The sequence below is a fragment of the Mirounga leonina genome, unplaced genomic scaffold, assembly GCF_011800145.1.
Source record: "Mirounga leonina isolate KUSES-001 unplaced genomic scaffold, KU_Mleo_1.0 Mir_106, whole genome shotgun sequence".
Lineage (NCBI taxonomy): Eukaryota > Metazoa > Chordata > Mammalia > Carnivora > Phocidae > Mirounga > Mirounga leonina.
The window spans coordinates 5,679,171-5,704,453 of record NW_023270232.1 but is presented as its reverse complement, the minus strand read 5'-3'; the positions used below and the strand labels follow the sequence as shown (position 1 = coordinate 5,704,453).

Sequence of the window (25,283 nt, the reverse complement as noted above, 5' to 3'; positions counted from 1 at the left end):
AATCAACACACAACATGCACACTTATTCTTGAAATGCTTCCTCTGGCTTCCTATCTCACGGAGAGTAAACTCGCTGTCTTCGCAAGGTCTCTGAGGCCCTGCCTAACCTGGTTCCGGCCCCACCTCCACCACGGCTCTTCTTTCTATCCCCTCTCCTGGCACACTGCCCCCTTCTCTGTTCCTTGGATGTGTCAAATCTTCCCTACTTTGGGGCCTTGTACCTGTGATTTCCTGATAGCTTTCCCCTGGGCTCTTTCCTTCTCACTCTTCACTCTGATCTTAAGTGCCTTCCTAACCGTCTGAAATAATCTTATTTATTTGTCTTCCCCCACACACCCCAACCCCATGTGTGTAAGCTTGTTGAGGGGAGACGCTGGTGTTCCCCGCGCCCTCCCCACAGTCACGCAGCAGCAATCCCCATGGCAGGCGCCCAGTGACTGGGGGTCGAGTGAGGGAATGTGGGCTGTTCTGGTGTCCCTGTATCTCAGTGACTTTCCTGTAAGTCACACATCCTGCCTGCACCCACCTTCTCTTTTATTTTCCCTTTCAATTCCTGCTTTAATGTTTGCTTTCAATTTTGTTTCCAGCAAAGGCTCCAGAATCCAAGAATTAAGTCTCATGGGTCTATACTTCCCTAACAGAAAGAATTCCATTGATTGAGTGCTTTTACTTTTCAAAGAGTATCCATTTCATGTTCAAGTGCCAGGCTGAGCGTCTAGGCGGCGCTTAACAAATCCTCTGTATCGGGCAGCATGTCTGCCACTCCCAGCCCTCTGTCAGGGTGTCCTCTCTGCCCTGCTGTATACGCCAGGCGAGACCTTCCCAGGGGGCTGGCCAGACGAAGGGGGCGCCCACGGACACAGGAGGAGGTGGGCTAGAACCAGGTCAGAAGCAGAGAATTGCTGAGTCTCTACTCTGAGAACAGGGACTGCAGGGTTAGGGAAGCAGTGCTGGAAAAAGAGTGGTACCCGAGTGACCCACTTCTCTTGGGGTTCAAAGCCCGGTTTGGGAGTTGGGGGAGGAAAGTCAAATATCTGGGGGAGAGGTTGAGGTTTGACCTTGGACACATAATTTTCTCTCTCTGCAAACTGGGGCTCATAGGTTATGAGAAAATGAACATGCTGATTGCAGGGAAACCCCGAGAACAAGCACCTGGAATATAGCAGTGCTCAAGAGCTGTTAGCTGTTAGATTTTATCAGCCCCAGACCCCGTGAGCTGAACTTTTGGTGTCCAGCACGAGAGCTCTTTCCTAGAAGCCCTCCCCCACTCCAGCCTAGCACCTCAACACTTAGCCAAGGCAGCAGGGCCCGATTCACCCAAGGGGGCTGACACTGCCTCACCAGAGCACCTCTGGGCCCCCTTGGAAGCTCAGCAATGGAAAGCCTCCCCTTCCAACCCAGCTTCAATGCAGCCCCTTTGATGAGCTTAATGCCGTTAAGGACCGGACTGCCAAGGGTGCAAGATCTGCCTGCCCAGCCCAGCTGGATCTTCCTCCCTCGACTCCCTCACTCCCTCGTTGCCTCGTGCTTTTCAGAAAAGCTTCTGAGCTGTGAGAGAGGCTACCTTTTAGGCAGATCCAGCCTCTCCTCTTCACAGTTGAGCCTTTCCTCAGATCCTGCCGCTAAAGGAAGGCCAGACTTGAGAGAGCAGCCTTCCCTGGGGAGCAGGAGGCTGGGGCCAGGCTGATTGTGTTTCCACAAGTTTCTTAATCTTTAGTGCTGAGATCTCCAGAGGATGCACTAAGCAATGACTTGGAAAGCTGCCTAAGCTCTATTGAGTGAAAAAGGCCAATCTCAAACGAGTGTATAGTCTATCATTGCATTTTTTAAAAAGATTGATTGATTGATTTCGGGTGGGGGGAGGGCAGAGGGAGAGGAGAGGCAGACTCCCTGCTGACATGAGGCTCCATCTCCCAGGAGATCACGACCTGAGTCAGAGTCAAAACCAAGAGCTCCAGGTGCCCCTGCAATTTTGTGGGGTTTTTTGTTTTTTTAAAAAAAAACATGTATCCATCCATCCGTTAGTATATACATAAAAAAAATATGGAAGAATGAATAGCAAACAACTCTGGTACTCTCTAGGGGTGAAAATACATGCGATTTTCATTTTCCTCTGCTCCGTGTTTTTGTGATGTCTGTATTTTTGCCATGAGCACACACGGCTTTTGTAAGCAGAAAATGCATCTGAAGTTCAACAAACCATATCAGTCAGGATGGGCCAGCTTCATATCAGGAACAAATAATCCCAGATCTCTGGCTGAAACAACAAAATGTTATAGTTACAGTTGGGATAGCATTCGGTTTCTGTGACAGGTATCAGCACCTCCCAGTGCTAGGCTACCTGCTGCCTTCAGTGACGACTGAGGGCTGGACCGTTACTTGTCTTGAGCATCCCGATGGCACAGACAGGGTCTATGTACAGATGCTCCCCGTGTTCCTTGAGATTCACAGATAAGGGAAGGGGGAAATGGAAGACTGCCCCCTTTCCTCACGGAAGGGGGAGGCATCCAGACACCAAGATGGGGCCAGGGCTGGGTAGAGCCGAGGGCGAGCAGAGTCCCAGGAAGGCTGAAGACACTTCCACTGGAAGCAGAAAGCTTGGTTTGGCACATGCTCAGGACGGAAGAGCAATGCGAGCCAGCTGCACTCTGCTGAGGAGCCATGCCGGGATCAGCCAGGGACCTCTCCAGAGCCAGGGAGCGGGAAAGCTTTTCATCTAACTGATGTCGTTTTAATAAATGCTCAGTGTGTCCTGCCAAGTCTCTTTCCTGCTGTTCAGTAGCTTTTCTCTACGTCTCTATCTCGCCCCCGCTATGACTCAAGGGCTCTGCATATCTCCTTCCCTCGCATGCTCTTAGAATGAATATCATCCAGAGGCTTCTGCAGAATCACTGCCCCTTCTCTTCAGGCTTAGGGAGGAGCAGGACAGGAACTCTCGCTGCTCTGCTCGGAATGCTCAACACACGTTTCTTGAGCCGGGCCTGGAACTACGGAACAGTAGGTGCAAAGAGCTGCCCCTCATCAAACGCCTGCTCTCTCCAGTTCCCAGTCACCCTGGGCAGCGGGCCACGACGCTTCTATGGTCTGGGTTTTCTGGACCGTAAAATGATTTATGTCCTTTGTCTTTCCTACACCTTTGGCAAGGACAGAGTTAAATGTGTATTGAGCACCTACTGTATGCCAGGCGCTGTACATGTATCATCTCCTTCAATTTTCCTAGCACCTCAGAGGTTTTATCTCTTTTCTTTTCTTTTTTTTTTTTTAGAGATTTTATTTTTTTATTTGACACAGAGAGAGAAAGCACAAGTAGGCAGAACAGCTGGCAGAGAGAGAGGGAGAAGCAGGCTCTCCACTGAGCAGGGAGCTGGACGTGGGGCTCGATCCCAGGACCCGGGGATCACAACCCGAGCCGAAGGCAGCCGCTTAACCCACTGAGCCACCCAGGCGCCCCTCATCTCTTTTCTTTTAGAGATGAAAGAAACGACTCAGAGAGGTTTGGTGATTTACCTAACATCACACAGCTTGGGAGTGGGGCAGCTAAAATCTGATACTGGATCTGTCTAGCTCCAAAAACCCCATGGGCTGCCTCCAAGAGGGTGGGCGAAGGACTTAATAAGCAGAGTGCAGAGAATGATGGCCCTGAGATTGGAGAGGCTCAGAGCCTGACCCATGAAAGACTTAACTCTTCAAAGCTTTACATAATGTCAAGTCCCTACATGTTGAGAGCCTAGGTTATCAGAAGGCCAAGACTGCTCTGTCACCCAGCATGGTTAATTAAAAAGTACAAGCCCAACAAGGCATTCCTGCCTCCAGAAAGGTTTGCTCAAGAACCACTCTGAACAGCAGGCTCTTCTTCCTAAGCTCTTTTGACCCTCATGACTTTCTATTTTGACTCCATTTGGTTGGACCCCATTCTGGAAAGGGCAGCACTCATTCCTATCAAATTACAGATGGATTGCTCACATTCACACGCACCATGATTCGGGGTTAGCCCTGTGCCAGGCTGGGAGCAGTGGAAAGAATTGAGGATGTTTGTGGTCAAGTCAGCCTATGCCACCCTTGTTCCTTATTTGTCAAGTCTTTCTGGAGCACCCTCTCTGTCTCAGGCCTTGTGCTGGGCACCCAGGATACGAGGATGAACCTCACTGGTCCTGGCCCTCAAGGGGCTTCTGGTCTGGCCTTGGGTCTTAGTTTGGAAACATGGCTTCAACCTTTTTCCTCGGAGCTCAACTCCGACTTGTTCTAACACCTTTCGTGGACCTTTCCCAGAGCATCGCCGTCCTCTTCGCTGGGCCCTGCCAACATTGCCCACCTGCTTGCCTGGGGTTCTCACACCTCACACGGCCAGCTCTGCCTAGTTTCCCATTGGCTATTCCTTTGGCTCCTGCCCTCTCTCCCTGGCCCAGCAGTACCTGGTTATCCCCCGTGGTGGAGGACTGCCTCTTTGGCCTGGGCTCTATCTACGAGACTTTGGAGCTGGACCACATACGCACCCACTGTCCATCCTCAGCACAATTCCCCCAAACCTGGATGTAAGCAGCAAGTGCCCATCACCCTGTGAGCCTGTTTGAGGTGCAGGCAAGAAAGCCCCTCTGGTCATTCTGGGTATCTCTGTTCAAGGATGTCGTGGCCCCTAAGCCAGCCTCAAGAATGATGTCAAACTTGCTACCCTGAGTGGGGGTGAAAGATGCTGAGTGCTTGCTAGACTGGCCATGACCCTCGGGGTTTGCATCCGGGGCACTGGGCAGAGCCTTCTGCAGCCCACTTTCCCAGACTAGATGGTCTGTCTCCACCAGCCCTGAGCAGCAGAGATAGCAGGCAGGGGAGGCTCCTGCCAGTCAGGGCTGCTTCCTCGGGGCCCCTACAGTGGGAGCAGACTGCTGGGGACAGAGTGCTCTGTCAGGCCATTGAGCTCCCCAGGGACCACTCTCCTATCAGCTTTCATGGCCCCATTGGCCCTGACTATTCTAGCTGCCTGTGGAGGCAAGCTCCTAAAAGGCTCTCAGACGCTGTCTGCAGTGGTGGGTGCTTCTCACAGTTCCAGGCCACTTTGGGGCTGTCATTAGACTCAGGCCCAAAATGGTTCCATAAAAGGCTCTTTTTTTTTTTAATAGCAATTCAGAACATGTCAAAAATTGAGGATAACAAAACCAAGAAAGGGGAGATTCTCTTCTCCACCCCTGCAGCAGTTACCCTGGTCACCCCCGAGCTGGGGTGTCAAGGGACAGGGCCAACAGATGGTGGGACCCCTGCAAGCTCACATGCTGTGCAGCTGTAATGCTGAGCTGTGCTTCTCAGCTCCCCATTGCTCGGTGCCTCAGACACCTGCTCCCCAAAGGCCTCAGGACTCTGCTGGCGTATCCAAAGGAGCAGAGGACCAGAGGACCGTCTTGTGTTTACTGTAGCTTCGGGCAAAGAGCACTCTCTTCTAAGCCCAAGTTTGGGCGGTTAGAAATACAAGCCTAGGGCGCCTGGGTGGCTCAGTCGTTAAGCGTCTGCCTTCGGCTCAGGTCATGATCCCAGGGTCTTGGGATCGAGCCCCGCATCGGGCTCCCTGCTCCTTGGGAGCCTGCTTCTCCCTCTCCCACTCCTGCTGCTTGTGTTCCTGCTCTCGCTATCTCTGTCTCTGTCAAATAAATAAATAAAATCTTAAAAAAAAAAAAAAAGAAAAGAAATACAAGCCTAGCAGGTAACTCCTTCCTAACTGGATTCCTGCTTTCAATGGGTGCCTGGCATTGTTTGCCAAATCTGTCTGCCTGTCCATCTGTCTATCTCACATAGTTACACAGTGCTTACTGTGTGCCTAGCTTGTTCAGAGTCTTTTTTGTGTATTAATTCACTTAAATTCACAGGAGTCCTATAGAAGACTCTCGTACTGTCTTCATCTTACAGATGAAGAAACCTAGGCAAAGATATACAATTTGCCCAAGGTCACGTAGTCAGGAAGTGGCAGAGTCTGACTCAGAACCCACAGCCTGGCTTGGTCACACCCATACCATATGGCCTCCCCTGTCTATGTGGGGCCATGCTCCAGTCTCATCTGTGTGACCCAGCAGGTGAGATCTGCTGGGGGAATGCAGCAGGTTCCAGGAGGGGAGGATCCAGAGCCCAGCCGTGAGGAGGCCTTCCTAGAGTTGGCATTCCTGACCATGGGAATGAAAACAAACCCGGGGACAGTTGACATCTGCCCCCTCCCCATTATAACACCAACTGGCACCTGCCACCGAGCTCAGCAAATGGCGCTGTGCCCTCAAAACTGCCCGCTTCATCACCAGCAGCTGCCTTGTGGAGGCCAGACAGGCTCCCTAAGGGGCCCGTGGCCGGCCCCACTGGCAGATGGCCTGTGAACTGGGGACTTGGGGGTGCGGCGGCCGCCAGATTAGAGTGTGGCAGGCACATTCTCAGAAAAGGAGGGCTCAGGGAAATGCACCAAACAGGAATCAAACAGCCAGGAAAATTGGGCCGATTCTCCTCTGAGAACAAATGTCCGTTCCAGGCAAGTGGCTTCTGAGAGCCTGTGGGAGGCAGCCACCCCTTGCCCTCCACACCCCCCTCCGCTGGTGTAAATGCGCCGGGTGCCCAGATTCCTCAACCGGCAGCAGCTGCCAGTGAGAATTGAATAACATTATTCTTACGGAAAGTAATAACTTTTCCCATTTTCATGTAATAAAAAAGAACGACTCAATTTAAGGAGAAACAGCGTATCATGGAATAGAAGTTTGGCAAAATTGTGAGGGTGATGCTCCGATTCCTTTGTTTATTCATTTGCACACTCGTCTAACACGGAGTCCTCCACGTGTACTGGGCGCCGTGCTGTGGGCACTTTTCCACAGCGGAGCGAAGCCCCAGCGTCGTGCATCTCCTGCTGTCATGGGAGAGACAGCCAGTGCACCAACAGGTCAACGTGTTAGGTGACGATGGATGCTGTGGGGAGGGAAGGACTGCAGGGGAGGGGAGGGGGCAGAAACCGATGGGAGAGGACCCCAGTTTAGATACGGTGACATTTGACAAGGACGCACACTGGAAATATACTGGTCAAGAGCATTCTAGAAAGAGAGAACTAAGTGGCGCCTGGGTGGCTCAGTCGTTAAGCGTCTGCCTTCGGCTCAGGTCATGGTCCCAGGGTCCTGGGATCGAGCCCCGCATCGGGCTCCCTGCTCTGCGGGAAGCCTGCTTCTCCCTCTCCCACTCCCCCTGCTTGTGTTCCCTCTCTCGCTGTGCCTCTCCCTGTCAAATAAATAAATAAAATCTTTAAAAAAAAAAAAAAGAGAGAAAGAGAGAGAGAACTACAGGTGCAAAGACCCTGAGGCAGCAGCATGCTTGCAGTGTCTGGCACAGGCAAGCCTGGGAAGCGCTGGACGCTCTCCAGCATCCCTTCCAACACGGTGACCTTAGAAGCGTGATCTGGATAGGGATGTTTTCTGGTTTAAGGCGTGGCCATCTAAGAACTGGCTGCTGAGGGGGTCCTGGGTTTGTGGGGGGCGAGCTGTGGTTCTGCTGATGGAGCTTTGGTTCAGGATGTCCCTGAAGGTGGGAAAATGAGAGGCAGCCAGCCAGGCCCCCGCATTATCTGTTTGCCCCCTGGGTAGGGGGTGGGAAGAGTCATTATTCATCCAGTATTTGCTGAGTGACCACAAGGTACCCCTCAGAGGGCTGGATGGAGGGAACAAAGATGAATCAGATACAGTTCCTGTCCGCCCAAGCCCCAGCATGGCAGAGCAGGGGCCCGGGTGTGGCCGGTACTCCAGTGTGTGGGTACAGAGAGTGCATGGGGGCAGGGTCCGGGGCTCTGCCTTCACTGCCAAACCCTGGGAGGGGCCGTTGGCACCTGAGAGCAGCTCATCTCCCACAGCTCTGTGTCCTGGAGGGTCCGAGGAAGGAGGGTGGAGCACAGAGGGAGGAGCAGGGCCAGCCACGTAATCGGTGGGGCCCAGTGCAAAATGAAAATGCAGGGTCCTCATTCAAAAAGCAGGAGAACAGTGTCGTTAAAGGTACATAAGTGTTTTCCTTTTCCCTGAGGTCGCTCTTAGGGTGTCATGGTACTTTTCCTTTGCTACTGAAGGTCCATCTGAGTAAGGAGAAATTAACACTTTAAATTATTAGCGTGCATTTTACATTTCATCCTTATACCGTGCCATGCCAGTTTGAGATGCAGGTATCAGAGCCTTTAATTTGTGTGTATTAAGAAATTACACAATTTGTATTTTGTGTCCCATTTCTAGAGGGTGCCTTGAGTGGGCCAGGACAAATTCAAGCCAGACTCATGAAGTTTGGGTGGAGGGAAGGAAGAAGGGCAGCCTCTCATAAGTGCTTAGGGTCTCCCTATCCCCACGATGCAGGGCACACACGCATGAACCTTCAGGCCTGACAGCTCCCACAGTGTGCGGGACCTCCACACTCTGCCCTGGCCAGGGATGGGATCTAGGGAGGGGCAGCCAGCATCGCAAGTATCTTTTTTTTTAAGATTTGTTTATTTAAGAGAGAGAGAGAGCATGGGTGAGCGGGGAGGGAAGGGCAGAGAGAGAGGGAGAGAACGTCAAGCAGACTCCCGGCTGAGCACAGAGCCCGACATGGGGCTTGACCCCATAACCCCAAGGTTATGACCTGAGCTGAAATCAAGAGTTGGGTGCTTAACTAACTGAGCCACCCAGGCGCCCCTCAAAGATCTTTAAACCTCTACCTCAGGACGTGCTCGAACCCGGGTTGGGGTGGACGAAAGGCTCCCTCCTGCCTAGACTCGGCCTCCAGCTGCCACCTGCTAGACATACTTCGGGGATGCCAGCCCAGGGGCAGGGAGCGCCGGGGGGCGGGGGGGGCTGCTGGCACCATGCTCCACCGGGGACGCCATGAGCACATATGCCCTCCTGATGCTCATGCCCAGGCCCCTGCCGGGATGGAGAGCTGCCACAGCTGCAGCACAGGGGTGAGGAGCAGGGAGGCCAGCCTGTCTTGGGAGTGTCAGGGTCAAGAGAGCATGCTGCTGAGAACGTGTCCTCGGGACGCAGGGGGAGACCTGACTCTCCATGACTCCAGCCCTATTTATCAAACACAGATTCCAGGATAAAATTAAGACTTTCAGAATGGCAGCATAGAACATTCAATCTCTCAGACTTCTGAGCCTAGGACCCCATGTGACTGCATGGGTCACAGGCCCGCGAAGCTGGCCCCGGGGAGAAGAGTGGAGGTCATCGTTCAGGTCCCTTGGCGCTTCTGGGCCTCAGTTTCCTTGAGGCCAGACAAGGTGACAGGGTGCGCCTGAGTCAGGTAACAAAGGAGGGGCTGACGGCAAGGTCCCATGCTGACGGGGGCTGGGAGCGCAGTGGGGACCAAGGCCTCTGCCGGTCCAGCCTCTTTATCGCAGGCTCGTGGTGGTTCTGCTTCTCTGTCTCCCCCGTTCTCCTGCTGCCAGCAGGCTTCCTCTGCTTCCTTAGGCTCTTCCCCAGTGTTTATGGAGCACCTACTGTGTGTCAGCCACGTGCTGAGCACTTGGCACACCGCTGATCTTCACTGAGCACTGTGCTGTGGTCGGGACAGCAGCTCGTAGGAATGCTCCCCGTGTGCCGGGCGCCACGCCACGTGCCTTACCCACGCTGACGGGGACCGCTCCAACAGCAAACACTGTGAGGCAGGTGGTAGTAGTATTAGTCCCCACCTGCACATGAGGAAACTGAGATGGAACGTGGTTCAGTGACTGAGGGAACCACTTTCAGGCAGCACGGCTGGCGCTTGAACCGGGCAGTGGGGGCCCCAGATCCCCCACTCTTCTAGCCCTGCATTACCCTACCTCCCCTTTGACTCTTGGTTTCTGCACCCCATCCCTCTCCCTGCCCAGGGCCCCCCGGTTCTCCCCCCTCTTCTCTCTGTGGAACACACCAGCCCAGCTCACCTTCTCACCTGGGCTCTGTTGCTGCTCAGCTTTCCCAGCAGCCGCCTGCCTACCATAGGGCAGGAGCCCACACCTATTGGGCCAGCCCAGCTGTGGCTGAGCAGGGGAGTGAGGTCACGTGACACAGAAGGACCTTGGCAGCTCCTTGAGCAGGGAGGGTGCTAGAAAGTGGTGTCCCTCCGCTGGATCGTGGGTATCGGGCATCCAGGGCCTGCCCGCCCTGACCTGTCCTGTTGAGACCCAGAGTTGACGCCTCGTCTGAGGGAGGAGCTGGCCCATCCTGACCCTTAGTCTAGGCCAGGCTTCTGTCAGGAGAGCCTTCCATTCCAGAGCCCAAAGCAGGGAGCCCAGCTGACAGGGCAGGGCAGGTGCTCCTCCTGCATACACACGGAGGGAGCCCCTGGAAGGGCGGGGGGCTGCCTGTGGCTGGGGTTCCCTCACTGCCTTCCTGGCCCAGGTACCGCTGTCCCTGTGATCTGTAGGTTGCTCCCTTTCACCCCTCTTCCTCTTCCCTCCACACATACAGAGCTCCACCTGGAAGGGAACTTCTTGCACCGCCTCCCCAGTGAGGTCAGCACCCTGCAACACCTCAAGGCCATCGACCTCTCCCGCAACCAGTTCCATGACTTCCCCGAGCAGCTCACCACCCTGCCAGCACTAGAGACCATCAACCTAGAGGAGAACGACATCGTGGGTGAGCGGCCCCGGCCATGTGGTCCCTGCATCTCCCACTGTCTCTGTCTGCAGTTCCTCCCTCTGAGGAGGACATGGGGCTCTGGGGTCAGACCTTCACAGACGTGAGGGCAAGGGTGAGCTTCCTGGTCTGAGACACCTGAGCACAGGGCACTGAGCCTGGAAAGGGAAGCGTTCTGAGGCCCTGCCGCCTGCTGGGGCTGGGTTGAACAGCTGCTTTCACCTGGCAGGTCGAAGGCCTTGGCTTCCTCACGGCCTGCCCTGTCCCAGCGGGCCTACAAGCTCTGTCTGGGTCCCAGAAGGCTGCCTCCCAGACTCTCCAGCTGGGACCCTATATCCATGTACAACCACCTGAGGCCACTAGGCAGCCGTGTTCAGAGCAGCGTCTCCTAGCTTTCCAGTGCACTTACATGCTCCCCCAAGGACCCTGAGGGTCTCCCGCCCCAGGCTCAGAGCTCGCCTTCCGCCTTCTGCAAACAGCAGGCCCCGCCCCGCGAGTGGCCCTTTCCTCCTTCTGAGGCATTTCCGCCTGAGCATCCTCTCCCGCTGCTGACTGATCTCCCCAGACAGAGGCAGCACCCCCCAGGGCCCCTCTGTGCCCCTCCTCCTCGGCTCCCTCCTCCAGCTGCCTTGGCTCCCTCAGAAGCCCGTCTTCAAACCCCGTTTGGTGCCCTCTCAGCCGCCTCTGATGTTGACAGTGTCGGTAATAACCCCCTTCAGTGCTGCTGTTCTGTTTGTAATCGCTTTCACAGCCATTATGCCATTTGACTAAAAGCAAGAGCTCTCTAGCAGCTTGGAGCTGGATGGAGAGTGCCTGTTGCCTGCATGGGGCGCTGAGTGTCCCATCTGTGCGCGGGCCCTGGCTGAGGGGGCGCGGGACCAGGTAACCTCTGAGGTTTGCGATCCATTCTTTTATAGAGGAGTAAACTAAGGCTCAGAGGAGTCATGAGAGCGCATCAGGTCACACAGGGAGTCGGCAGAGGTGCCAGGACGAGTATATGTGACTCTCACACTCAGCCCTATGCCTAGGATGAGGTTCCTTGTGTGGCCTCTGGGAAGGCCCTGCGGGTGGGCTCTGGTTTGGTCTTTTCCCTCCCAAGACCAGGATCCCTGAGCGCCTTGCCCTTGAATTGGCCCCCCGTCCCTTGAGCCCTTGTGCTGTCTTTAGCTGGAAGGAGCATGTCCAGAAGTGCCTTTCCACCATGAGGCCCACCCTCCTGCGCTGCCGTCACCGTCCAGGGTCTGGCCCTGAGCCCTTTATTCTCGGCCAGGCCCTCCTTGCTGAGCCTTTCCTCCCCTGCCTCCACTTCCTTCTGCTGCTTCTCCGAATGGGGCAGTTCCTGAGCAGGGGCCACAGCGAGCCGATGCCGAGCCCAGAGCTGGGCCTGTAGCTGCAGGCAGGCGGGTGAGGACAAGCGCTGGCCATTGGCATCCCCACTTCCCGACGACAGCCTTAGAAGACCCACGTCACCCCTCTGAGCCCCAGCTTCTTCTCAGCTTTTAAAAGATTTTATTTATTGGGCGCCTGGGTGGCTCAGTTGGTTAAGCGACTGCCTTCGGCTCAGGTCATGATCCCAGGGTCCTGGGATCGAGTCCCGCATTGGGCTCCCGGCTTGTTGGGGAGCCTGCTTCTCCCTCTGACCCTATCCCCTCTCATGCTGTTTCTCTCTCTCTCAAATAAATAAATAAATAAAATCTTAAAAAAAATAAATAAATAAAAGATTTTATTTATTTATTTGACAGAGACACAGCGAGAGAGGGAACACAAGCAGGGGGAGTGGGGGAGGGAGAAGCAGGCTTCCCGCGGAGCAGGGAGCCTGATGCGGGGCTCGATCCCAGGACCCTGGGATCATGACCTGAGCCGAAGACAGACGCTCAACGGACTGAGCCACCCAGGCGCCCCTCTTCTCAGCTTTTAAACCAAGGTTCTCTGCCACCCCCAGCCCAGAAGGGAGCTGGGCCACAAGCAGGGGAGCAGGGCGTGTGGGCCCCGTGCTGGCTGCTATACGAAGCGGGGCACACAGCGTGGTACAGATGCCACAGTCCCCCCCTCCCACAAGGCCGACGACATCCCTTAGCAGCAACAGTTCCCACAGCAAAGATGGGGTTTTGACTCATTCTCTTGTGTAGGTATCTTTTCCTTTCTGTAGAGTGAGGTAATGACTATATGTGGGAGCCTCTTACAGTTTACCAAGAATGCTCAGGCCCAGGCCCACGGCCCATCTGATAGACATAGAAACCTAGGCTCTAAGAGCTTTCCCCTCGCCTTTGAGGCCAGGTGCCTGTTGTACAGCTGGACGGGTGAAAGAGACATGTCAAAACCTGGGCTAGTGCCCAGCCAGGTCCGCCTGTAGCAGAGGTACAGGCCAGCCTGGCCAGGCACGGGGGATGTAGAGATGCTGGGGACTGGACCTGTGCAGCAGAAGCTCCCTGAAGTGCTCGACTTACCCCGGGACCCACTCCCCGCTCCCCACTCTGCCGCTGGAGGCCTTGGCCGGTCTCCCACACGCCCCCCAAGGAGAGAGGCGATCCTGTTCCCCTGCTGGGGTCTCCTCGCTTCCATTCTCTGCCTCTCCCTGATCCATGCTAGTTACTCGGATTGCTTCTAACTCCCAAAGCCATGGCAGGCCCAGTCCCTGCTTTCCTAGCCCGGCCGCATATGGAGGGGGCCATGGTCACAGCGGCTGAGGTGCACCGTCCTTCATGACGGAAATGGCTTTGCCCTTGTCCCAGCTGTAGCTCATCTCCTGCAGGATCTCATTGGGAAAATTGTAGTAGGAGTTTAGGATGCCTTAAGAGTGGCTTCTTTTTCCCCTTCAGAGCCCAAAGAAGGTGTTGGAAACATTTTTTTTCCCGAGAAATAAATCTGAGATGCATGAGTTGCCTTAAGGCTGTGGTTCAGCGAAAAGAAAGCAGGCGGCTCTGAAGCAAGCCCCCTGCGTCGTCAGAAGGAGACCCAGTCTGAAGGGACCGCCCCGAAGGATGCCTGCAGCCTGGCCCCAGGGAGACCCGGAGGCTTGCAGCATCCTGGGAGAGGCCCAAGCAACTCCATTCTTTTCTGCTTTCTCAGTAGTGCTGCTACCCGATCTTCCTCCACTCTGGGCCAGAATGGGGGCTCCAGTTCATGGAGGGGAGAGGAGAGGGGGCCTCACTAGAGTATGTAGGCTGGGAGAGACAGGGACGCTTGCGTCTGCTTTCTGGTGCCAACCGCCAGCCGGTGCTGGTGCCGGTCCTTGGGGCCCACCGGGAGTTGACTACCCTCACTCAGGTCGTGCATCTAGGTAGCCCTGGTGGCCCCATGGCTGCAGCTGGTACAGACAGTCCTCTGGTCTGTGTGCACAAGGTCTCCCTATCCTCATCTCGGGAGCCGCCTTGCTCCCCGCCTCCACCCAGCCCCGAGCATGGCGTCTGCCCTACCGCAGGTGCTCAGCTGCTTGGAGCCCTGAGCAAAGCAGGAGTTCCTAAGGCCCGGAGGCCCTCTGAAATGACTGACACACAGGAGGGCAGACTGTGTCTGGTTGCCGGCGGTGACCCACTAGTGAGTCATGAAGTCAGATGCGAAGGTTGAGGCGAGCGGGTGATGGAGTGCGTCCCCTCTAGCGTGGTAACATTGCTTTGTGACTTTCATTTCAGTTTTACCTACATGCACAGGTCTATGTACTGGGTTGTGATGTAAGAACGTAATTCTTACTGTGGGTCACGATGAAGAAATATCAAAAGCCACTCCCTTGAGATGCCCTGCAGAGATGTGGGGTCTGTTCTCGGCCAGCCTTGCTACATGTCCCCCGCAGCGCACACTGCCAGCCACACAATACATTCTTCCCTCCTCTCGTCTCGATCCGTGTCTCTGGCGTCATGGTCACCACCTTCTGCATCCTCCTGGTGACTGGTGGGGGTGGAGTGAGGATGGGCATCGAGGCCTCGGCCGAGGGGAGGAGCTCGCCACCCACCTGACTGTGGAGTCAGGTAGATGACCGGGTCAGTGCCCGTGACTGTTTATCCCCGCCCGGCCGGCCTGCACGCTCAGTCTGAAAGTCCTTCCCCGTGTCTTACCATTTTCTCTGCCTGTGGCCAACCCCATTCCCCACCCAAGTCTGCAGGTCTGGCCAGGTTTAGGTGAATGTAAAACAGTGTCGATCAAGGGGCCTCGCCCCTCCACCAGCTGGTCCCCTGGCACACGCAGCAGCCAATGCCCCCATCTGGCTGGGAGGCTTCCTGGGTCCTGGGGACAAGCCACCAGGACAGTCCTGGTGGGCCATGTGTCCTTGTGAGGTGGGGCTCCCAGGAGAGCCTGGGAGGGGCTTCAGAGGAGGTGACATTTAGTCTGACAGGAGGACATGATGGATCACCTGTCTTGCGGAAAATTCCAGAAGCCGGGTCTCTCACCCCGGAAGCTGCTGCCTGTGACTGGGAGGTGGAGGCAGAAGCCACATGAAGTTCGCATTAGAACTCGATCCCGCATAGCATTTCACCAGACTCCTGGAACATGTGGGGGTGAGGAGAAAATCAAGTACTTTGGAGACTTCATTTTGCAAAGCAGGGGGCTCTTTCAGTAAATCTAGAATTAATTTTCCATGACCCTTAATTCACTGGGGTTTTTCCCAGTGTTCCAGAGACAGCCAGAGATCATAGGAAAACAAGCTCTTGCTAAGAATTTAATAGAGCAATAGCACTCTGAAAAAGCAAAGTGTCTGTATTCTATAGGGATGCTTTGGGCCGTATGTACTTGATCCTGTGCCATGGTTTCACTTCTTACCGTGGAAGCTCGTATTTCTTCAAGTGGGGGTCTCAGCAGCAGCGCCTGAGAACTTGTTAGAAACGCACATTCTCACGGGGTGCCGGGGTGGTGGGGTGGCTCAGTAGGTTAAGTGGCCGACTCTTGATCTCAGCTCAGGTCTTGATCTCAGGGTCTTGAGTTCAGGGCTCCACGCTGGGTGTGGAGTCTACTAAAAAAAGGAAGAAGAAAGAAATGCACATTCTCAGGCCCTTCCCCAGACTTCCTCAGTCAGAAATTGGGAGGGAGGAGGCGATTTGTTTTAACAAGCCCCTCCCCCCCACCCGTGATATGGCTGCATGCTGAAGCCCCTGCCAAGGCTTCTGAAAGCATCATCCACCGACCCGCAGCGTGGGCATCACCTGGGAGCTTGTTAGAAATGCAGAGCCCCAGGCTCTACCTCTGTGCTCCAGGGTCAGAATCTGCACCTGAGCAAGATCCCCAGGTGATTTGTGTGCACACCGCAGGCTGGGAAGTGCTGGTCGGGGTGCCTTTCCCGAAAGCACCAGGTGCTATCTCCGGGCCACCAGCTGTGCTGTTGTCCCCCCGACGCCCCCAAGCACAACTGCTCCGTAAGCTTCACGGATCCCACACCCCAGTCCCCCGGAGTGCTGGCTGGAGAGGAAGGCTCCCAAGTCCTCTCTCAGAATCTCTGTCAGTGGGCCCAGGAACCTACATTTCTAACAAGTGACCAAGGAGGGGGCAGCAGTGTGCCGATTGAGAGTCTGTACCCCACCCTACCCCCGGGGCTTCAGTCTTCTGCTGTGGTTTATCTGGATCATGGCACCTGCCCTCACACGTCAGGTTTCCCCAAGGATAGGACCCTTGTCCCTGCAATACAAGGATGGGAGTGGGGACTCTGTGGGGACTTGGAGGGAGCATGGCTGGCCAAGGGGTCACCTGCACCGCTGCCCTGGCCCAGTGTTTCCAGGGGGCCTGGGGCCTGGGCCCTGGATCACAGCATCCTCTCCCTTCTCTGGCAGGCAGGGGAGGGCAGAACCTTCCAGGGAGCTGCAGCTTCACCCTGGCCTCCAGCAAGAGAAGAGATCCTCCAGAATGCAGCCTCTGCTGTCCTCCTGGCCTGGGGGCACAGATGCCTGCCAGGGCCTCAGGATCGCCCTCACCTGACTGTTGCATGCCTGTTCGAGCCTCATGCTGTGCCACAGAATAAATTGATTAGAGTCACAGGGGCAGAGGGAATGTGGTTTGTTTCACTTTGGGTGCTCTACCACTCTGCCCCATAGTGAGAGGTTCTGCAGGCTCTGGTTGCTCTCAGAACTCACTTCTGTGACGATGAGGCAGACGCACTGAGTTCCACGTGCTGAGGGAGTGGTGCGCATAGAGGTGGGACTCGGAGGACTTCCTGGAGGAGGCGGAGTGCAGAAGTGGAAAGAATACAGACTTTCCAAAACCAAGACCCTGAGATCAAGAGATCAATGGGTGCCTAGCACAGGTGTCCTGCAATGATCTCCTTTCATCCGCTCAAGCCTCTCTTCTGGATGGGACGCAGGATCACCACTTGACAGCTGAGAAGAAGGGCTCGCAGAGGTCAAGCAGCCTGCACAAGGACACGGTAGAGGCAGGATTCTCACCCAGGTCTTTGATGGTCCAGGCCCATGTGTCTTCACTTGATGGGAGAGGAGAGTGTGGGAAGCTGCATGAAGGGACAGGTGTGGGATGCCACGTGTCTGGTAGGCACTCATAAACAAGTTGGCAGGTCACAAAGGGACGGCTTTCGCCCACTGGCCCCCCTCAGCCCTGGAAAGCGCCCGTAGCTGCAGAGAAGGCTCTCCCGGAGAGGGTACACTCTGAGGCCTCATTAGCCGCTGGTTTGCAAGAAGCCGATTAGCAGACAGACTTCCTGTATCTCGCTGCCTGCTGTGAGAGGCCTGTCGGCCCCTAAGACAGGCCGAGAAGCTGGACTCTTACCCTCCTTTCCCTTCCCCACCAGGCTGCCGGCTCTGCTGGGGGAGGGGCTGGTCTGGTCTGCACACGGATGAGTCAGTGGTGTGCTGTGTGCCCTCCAGTGCGAACACGCTGCTCCGTCCGCAGCCTGTGCCCAGAGCTGCAAATGTCACTTGTGGAATCAGCTGGTTGTATCTTTTGAGCTCCTCCTCTCCACCTTGTCCCACTCGGGGTTTAGCCAGGCCCTGGTCCTCGTCGATCCGAATTGCGAGGCCAGGGAGAGGCTGTGTCCAGGCCTCAAGGGCTTTGAGAAGTCAGGCTTGCTGCCCACCCTGCAGACCCACCGACGCTCCATAGGAAAAGGGAGCAGAGAGTAGGGAATCTTGGCCAAAACAAATGTTTCTGGACCCAAGGCCCCTGCCTCCTGGCCAACCAGGCAGTGGCGTAGTGGGGGCACTTCTGTCTTGGCAGCTTTCCAGGGCAGGTGCCTTGATCTGTCAGCACCAGTTGCCCTCCGAGCTTCCCCGGGGCCCAGGAGGCGGCTTGAACCACAGCAGGGAAGGCTTCTTAGAGTTTCTCCAGGCCTGCCTGCCTGTCGTCACTCCGGACAGAAGGGGAGCCCCCCCCCCCACGGTGATGACAAAAGCAGAGAGTTTTGTAGCCGAAAAGGCACAGGGCCGAAACCCCACTTATGTCATTAGCACGAGCACATCACCTCCCCTCTGCACACCTCTGTTTCGTCCCTGCTGCAGAGTGGGGAGGACAGTTCCCCCCTTTGGAGCTGGTGCCCGGGTTCACTGTGGTCCCTTCCCACCAGCTGCTGGTCCGCCTACTGCTCAGCCAGCCTGGAGTCCTGACCACACGCTGCCTGCTCAGCCTCTTCCCTCACTCCTTGCCCTCCAGCCTGCTGGGCCTCTTCTTGCATTTACCCAGGGACCAGGACGGAGGAGACACGGGCCATGGCTAAAGGGTCGGAGAGAGGCTAATTAGTGGGCCACAGCATCCGGGGCAGGGCTCAGCTGCTCAAGAAAGGTTTGCCGGTCCTCTGGGGCCAGCCCCTGGCAGAATCGTGGCACCCATCCAGATCCCTTGAAACCCACCTCACCTACCCCCACCAGAGACACACACCCTGAAGCAGGCTGCTGTGTCATTCACTCCTGGCACCTCACTTGCTTCCGTGAAGAGGGGATTTGAGATGGGCACTTAGTAGCTGAGAAGACAGAGTGATCACTGTGTGCAGCCTGTCAGCCGGGCAAGGATTCGACGCGACTCGCAGGTTCCCGAGGACAAAGTCACACCCCTGGCACTTTTCTCCTGAGTCTGGACTCGGCCTGTAAACCTGTCTTGGGGAAAATGGAGCCAGTCCCCTCCCTGGGCACTGAATTTGGCTGTCCTTGAGCCCAGCCAGTTGATAGCAGTCTGAGCCTTGCCCTGCCCCCTCCCCCAAGCACTGTCACAGGGCTCAGGAGACAATGACTTGCCCTCACCGTGGGGCTGCCTGAGAGCCACGGCAGACTCCTGCTGTCTCCCAGCATGCCCTCGTCCAGCACAACAGAGTACCATGCTGTGCCCATGAGCAGCGAGCAGTTGGTGCAGGCATCCCTCGAGCTGGCAGGCAGCTTGGGGAGGTAATCATCAGCCACACAGTGCAGGGGGCACTGGCCGCCCGTGGAGCCAGGGTGAGGGAGAGGCTGGGAGCAAACAAACAGGTTTTAACAGCAATTAGTGCAAGTTAGGCATGCCCCCCCCCCAGCCGACATGGGGGCAGGGGAGCTCCTGTTCGCGGCCCCTGCTCGTGTGTGTCTGCCCACAGGGACCGAACAAGTGGGTCTCTGGGTAAAAGACCTCTCACACACTGGGTCTCTGCCCAAATGGAATGGCATTATCTGTGCCAGCCACTGTGTGGTAAAGCTTTGATTACTCGGAACCTCCAATTATCCAGGATGCTCTTGGCATTCTGTTGGTAGCCCGCAGGGAAACAGCAAGAAAGGAGTTGTTTGACGTTTGTTAAAACAACAAAACACTTGCCCGCTCCATTAGCCAGCCGGCCAGCCTCCTGGCCCTGTCCAGAGTGCTGGAGAGCAACCCCTTCGCTCCCAACCGCAGAGCTCCGCCTTGCATGTGCCTCGTTCAGGGAACGAGGCTTGCAGGGCCACAGACACAAATTGAGGCATTGGAAATATCCATTCCTTTGCCAGGGGTCATTTTTTGATTGAACAGCTTGCCGTGTGCCAGGCGCTGTGCTGGAGACAGAGATGGACAAAGCACGTTCCGCCGTCTCCCGGGGCTTTGGCATGGTCAGTGACATTAGCTGGTACTCAGTCACCGTTTACTTCACGTCCGATCTTCTCTAAGCATTTTTCAAGCATTTTGCTCTTGTTGAATCCTCGTGACAACCTTGTAAGGCAGGTACTGTCCTCCCCTGGTGAGGAAACCGAGGCATAGGGAAGTTGAGTAACTTGGCCAGGGCCATGCTGCCTAGGCAGAGCCAGAGTTCCAGCCCAAACAGTCTTGCCTCGGAACTCCAGCTATTCAGAACCGTGCTTGGTACAGGGAGAGCAGATTTTGCACATAGCTGTAGGGAGATAGAAAGCCACAGCAATGTCATGGCTGAGACGTAGAATTTTGGTCAGAAGGAAGCTCCCCTGGGGTGGAGAAAAGGGTGTAAGGTAGTGAGGCAGGATTTCCTAGGCCACCTAGGCTGTCAGCCTCGCTCCTGACAGTTCTCTCTCACAGAGCAGAAAGGTGGGTAGCGTCCCAGGACGGAAGTGCTATATGCAGATTTTCACCAGATTCTCCCATTAAGCCTCATGGGTAAGACCAGCAGTGTGCAAGCTAAGCTGCACATTCAAATCATCCGGGGAGCTTTTAAAAACCCTCATGTCCAGACCACACTCCGTGCCAATTAAATCAGAATCTCTGGTGGTGGGTTTTGGGCTTGAAGATTTTTTAAAGCTTCCCAGCTGGGCCCAAAGTGCAGGCATGATAGAACCACTGAGCTGGACCAGACCTTCCATCAACACCTGCATTCTATCCTGAAGAAGCTGTAACCCTCCTCCTCCTCCCAGTGTCTGTCCGCTCTGTGTGTCTGTAGCTACATCAGGATGAGGAAAACCACAGCCCGGCCATGACAACTGACACTTGGCTGGAAGGGTGGCTGGGGTGAGCTCTGTGGACTTGCATCTTTCCCTTGGAGTTCCCCTTTTACACTGACCCTGCTGTCCCCTGCATGTCCCCCACCCTGATCATGGTGCTGTGCTACCCTGGTGCCCACAAAGTACTCTCTCCTCCCTGTAGCACAACACACTTACCTAGCATTTTCCGAAGGAACTTGATCTAGAAGCCAAAGGCAACTGACAACATACGGGTAATAAAACAGTGGGCCGGTTCCCAGAGTACAAGTTTGTGCCAGAGAGTCCTAGTTTAAGTGTGGAGTTGGCCTGAGCGCCAGCACCTTCCATGCAGGAGCCTGCAGTCCTGCTGGGGTGAGCTACTCAACGTGGCTCCCCCGTGGTGTCCTGGGGGTGCTCAATCAGGTTAAGCAGCTTGAAATTGGCCACAGTGGGAGTATTTGCACCACAAAACATCGGCAGATGTTCCACATCGGATATTTTCCTCCTCAGGGAGTGGATTGTGAACTATGAGTCAGCACGCCACTGGCTCAGATCTCCCCGCCTCCTGCCTTCAACCTAAGTTTTGTTTCTCCGAAGCTGGTTTCCCTGGGGGTCGGAGTAGGGGGCTACATAGCTCATTCCTATCTGCTGGTTGTCTTAGGAGCTTTTCTTATTTTTCACATAGTCAGGGACGTCTTAGTTCTCTGACAGTGGTCTTAAACCTGAGCAGACGGTTTTGTAAAGTTAGCGTTAGGAACCTTGTTTGGCAAACATGGAAAGGATTTTCAAAGCAGCCATTTTCACCTCTGCCCCCCACCCCCGTGCAGGGAGAAGAACCTTTAGGGGAGGTGATTACTCTTCCATCTGCATATCCTGTCATCCCCCCCCCCAGACACTTGTCATACACACAGCAGATTAGACAGTTCTGGTCCTCCACGCACTCTCTGCCAGCTGGAGGGAGGGAATGGCAGACGCTTACTGAGCGCTGACAACCCAACTGTCATTCTCTGGGCATTTGGAGGCCACTAAAAGAGGCCCGGAAGAGCCTGGGGGTGGGGGCTCTGGAGGCGCCTTCCAGGGGCCCAAGTGAGGGAGATGTTGTGGGGAGGGGGGAGCAGGGACATCAGCAGGGAGGAAGGATAGGCACGGAGAGCAAAGACCGGAAATCTGACCGCGAAGGTGAGGGCCAGGCAATTTGATTTCCTTCCTCAGCTGTCTCCAGACAAGCCAGTAAGACTGCATCCCTTAGGAAGAAGACTGTCACGATCCGTCTTGGACCGCCTCTCGGAGCCTGGCCTGGGGAGTGTGCGGGAGGTGACGCCTGTCAGCCCGCCTTTGCTGGCCAACCTGGGGATGGAGGCGGAGGAGGGGCTCACACACAGCACCAACTTCTCTCCTCCTTCCTTCTGCTTTCCCCGAAGCTTGAACGGGGCGGGGGAGGGTAGTGTGTCTAGGTGCATTAATGGAGTCTCTTATTTTCTGAGTACCGTTGACACACGATGCTACATGAGTTTCAGCCGTACGACACAGCGAATCTTCAGGTCTACACCTTATGCTGGGTGCCCACACCAGGGCAGCTGCCATCTAGCTCCCATGAGTGCTGCCACGGTCACGGATTCTTAAAGCACTCTGTGCTTTCTGTCCTCTCACTGGGGTGCCCGCCACACCCTCCACAGCTTGGTAACTCCGTCCTCCTTGGAGTGTGTGTGATGGTCCCCCCCAAGATGACCCCTGTGACCTCAGGAGGCAGAGGACCATTTGAAAGATGAGAGGAGGGCGTTCAGGGAAGTTGAGGGGCTGCCTGAGGTGGCGCGACTCTAAATGGCAGATCCGAGGTAAGGACGGGGTCTCTGCCCCATCCCCTTCCCCCAGATGGCCTCTCTTTCAGCAGGGGGCTTCCAACTTCCGATCCACACTGTCTTCTCTGAGGGCCGTGGCACTCAGCTTGCAGGATTGTCAGGGGCATGCGGTGTCCTCTGTACCTCTGGAGGGCAGGGGCTACTTCCATGTCCTTCCTGCGCCACCCTCCCCACCTCCCGCCCCCACTAGGATGCTTAGGCCAGGGCCCTGGGGTAGGCTCAGTCACTGCCCGCGCCTGGCTCCTTCCAAGCCTTCGGGAGGGACAGACCCAGCCATGAGTGAGGAATGTGAATGTGAGTGTGCCCCGGGAGCTTTCTGGTTACAGGCATGATTCTCTGTTCCGCTATATTACCGTAGTTTACCTGCTTGTCTCTTGCGGCATTTTGAGTGGGGACATGAAGCTTGGCTCAGCTTAGCACTGCATCCTTGATTTAGTTGGCTAGGTTTCCAGCCGCCAAGTGTTGCATCCAGGCTGGGGAATGGGGACGGGCCGGCTGCTAGGCCAGCCTGGATCCTTGAGCATGAATGTGCCCACAGGCACCGGGAGAGGCCAACATGGCTTCCCAGGCGCTGGCCTCAGGCCCTAGGCTGGGGCGCCGCCCCTGTATCTTTACCCAGGATCTCAGGGGCCATTGAGGAGGTGTCCCAAAGAAGCAGACTCCACACTCCCCAGAGTCCTGCAAAACCAGGAATTCTGGCCAGAGGCGTTTGTCCAGGTCAGGGGCGAGCCAGCCAGCCATGTGTAAACTCTCTAGTGCACTCCAGCCTGCAGCACGGTGTGGGGCGCCATGTGGTTTCTAAGCTGCCTGGGAAGCCAGACAGCTTGCGCCCTGGGCCACCAGGCTGGGGAGTCTCGGACCCTAATTACAGAAGGGACCTTAGAGGTCATGGGGCCCAGCTGCATCCAAAGCAGAAATCAGAGGGCTGGTCTCTGCTGAGTTCTGTGTTGGCGGCTCCCTTAGTATCCTTTGCCACCTCCCTGTGCCCAGACCCCTCCCCTTCTCAGGGTCTTTTTACACCATGGGTGCCACACGTATGAAGAATAGTGCTCTGGAGTGACCATTTTTATCAGCCTGTCTCTAGCAGGTCCCACTGGCACAAAACAAGTTTCCTGGGCAGTGGTGCTAATGACTGGTGAGGGAAGGTCAAGCTGACCTCGGAGAAGTAATTTCCTCTAAATATACCCCACTTGGATTCTGCTATTATTGATTACTTTAAGCTTCCACAGACATGGGCAAGAGTCTGGATGGCTGTCTGCCGTGGGAGGAAGGTCAGGCAGGGCATGGGGTCGCCGGGCTGCAGCCTAGTGAGGTGACAGGAAGAAGAGGAGCACCGTGCCCCACCCATACAGCCTTCGTGGTGCCCAGTCCGGGTTGGGGCCTTCTTCTCTGCCACGGGCCTCTGTGGGGCTTTAGGCCTCACTGTGGAAGTTCCTTCCCATCACCACCAGGCACTGGGGTCCCTGGGAAAGTCAGAGGAGCAGGACTGTGGCTTCATAAAAGGATTCTAGAACCTCCCATCCTACATTCTGCAGTCACAGGCTGAGAGATGAAGGAACCCCAGAATGCCTTGTGGACTCCGCCTCTTGTTATCTGTAATGGTGAAAATTGGAAATAAGCTGAGTGTCCCTCTGCACACCATGGGCTACCGTGCAGTCATAGAAATGTCACTGACTTGCAACCTGAAAAGGTGTTTACATCGTTGAGAAAAGCATGCTATGGCATAGGATCTAGGCCTTTTTTGGAATCTAGATGCACCTACCACGCACATGCATATTAGTAAGTTGGGAAGGCCATATACCAACACATTGCCAGTGATTGGTTCTAGATGGTGGGACATAGGTGATTATGGTTTTGCTCAACAGTGTTTTCTCATTTTCTGAATTGGGTGATTGGTACTAACGGGCCTGCGACCTGTCACACAGCCTTGGTTCACAGATGCCTGGTCCTGACTGGCAGGTGTGCACGGAGTGGGTCAGGCCAGGGGAAGGACCCCAGCTCTTGAATGTGCTGTGGTCAGAGCCGCTTAAGCAAGTGGTGGTGATGGCAGAGCCCAGCGTGGTCCCAAGCCTGAAGGAGCTTATGATCTGGTTTAGGAGGCAAAACATCCATCCATTCATTCATCCAACACAGTCATTGAGCACCCCGTGGGCACTGTGCTAGGCATTGCATTTGCAGGGTGAGCAAGCACATTCCCTGGTCACAGAACACAACGCACAATGCGTGTCTGGTAGACAGTGTTATGGGAGTTGGTTGGGGACCACAGGGAACGACAGAGGAGGTGGCCTTGGGGCTAGAATATGAAGGTGAGAGGGAGAATTGAGGCCCTCTTCCTCTCCATGTGTGCCAAAGTCCCGCGACTGGCTTCTGTTACCTCCATGATGCCAGGGTGTCTTGTGGCCTTGGGAAGCTTACTTAACCTCTCCAGCCTCAGTTTCCCCGTCCACAAAATGCAGATCATTTCATATCCTCCTCCACCCTCCCGCCATCTCTCTCTCTCTCCTCTCTCGTCAGGATGCTAGGAGTATAAATTTTCTTCTTTAAGCCTTATCCAGAAACTTCTAGTTGGCCTCTTGGGCTTGTCGCTTATTAGCTTGGCTGCTCCACTTGGTTGACTCTGCTGGTTTTGACAGTCTGGTGGCCCCCTTGCTCCGTCCTCAAAGCTGCTTCTACGACTTGAGCAGTTACGTATGTCAGGGCCCGGAGCTCCACCTACTTCCGGCTCTGCACCTGCGAAGCCGCCCCTGTCTGTGGCAGAGTGGTTCTAAGAGCTCTGCAGACCCTGGAGAGGCAGGCCTGGTGGTGGATTTGGGAACGACAGCTGGGAACTCTCTAGGCCTGGAGTCGTGGGGACTTGCTCCAAGGCGGGGCCACACCTGGTCTTCATGTCACATCCAGCAGACCGAGGGCAGGGGCATCACAGGAAGACCCCCCTCCTGCTCTCATGAGCACCAGCCACTCTGTGGGTCACTGGCCCCCTCCCTGGCTCAGGGATGAGGGGCAGTCAGGAGTCCAGAGAGAGAAACGTCCTAGTCCGACCCCCTCTGGAGAAA

At 55.6% G+C, this 25,283-nt stretch overlaps 1 protein-coding gene across 3 annotated transcripts in view; it reads left to right on the top strand.

Moving 5' to 3' along the window:
• The window catches only part of LOC118018340 (leucine-rich repeat-containing protein 20), a 110,725-nt gene that overhangs the window by 76,659 nt on the left and 8,783 nt on the right, over positions 1–25,283 (top strand). For 2 of the 3 annotated variants that reach the window (XM_035016751.1, XM_035016740.1), the window contains one exon: positions 10,413–10,580. The exons of the other annotated variant lie outside the window; for it this stretch is intronic. In XM_035016751.1, coding sequence (XP_034872642.1) covers positions 10,413–10,580 — 168 coding nt within the window. The remainder of the gene's footprint in view (positions 1–10,412; positions 10,581–25,283) is intronic. 3 annotated transcript variants of the gene reach the window in all.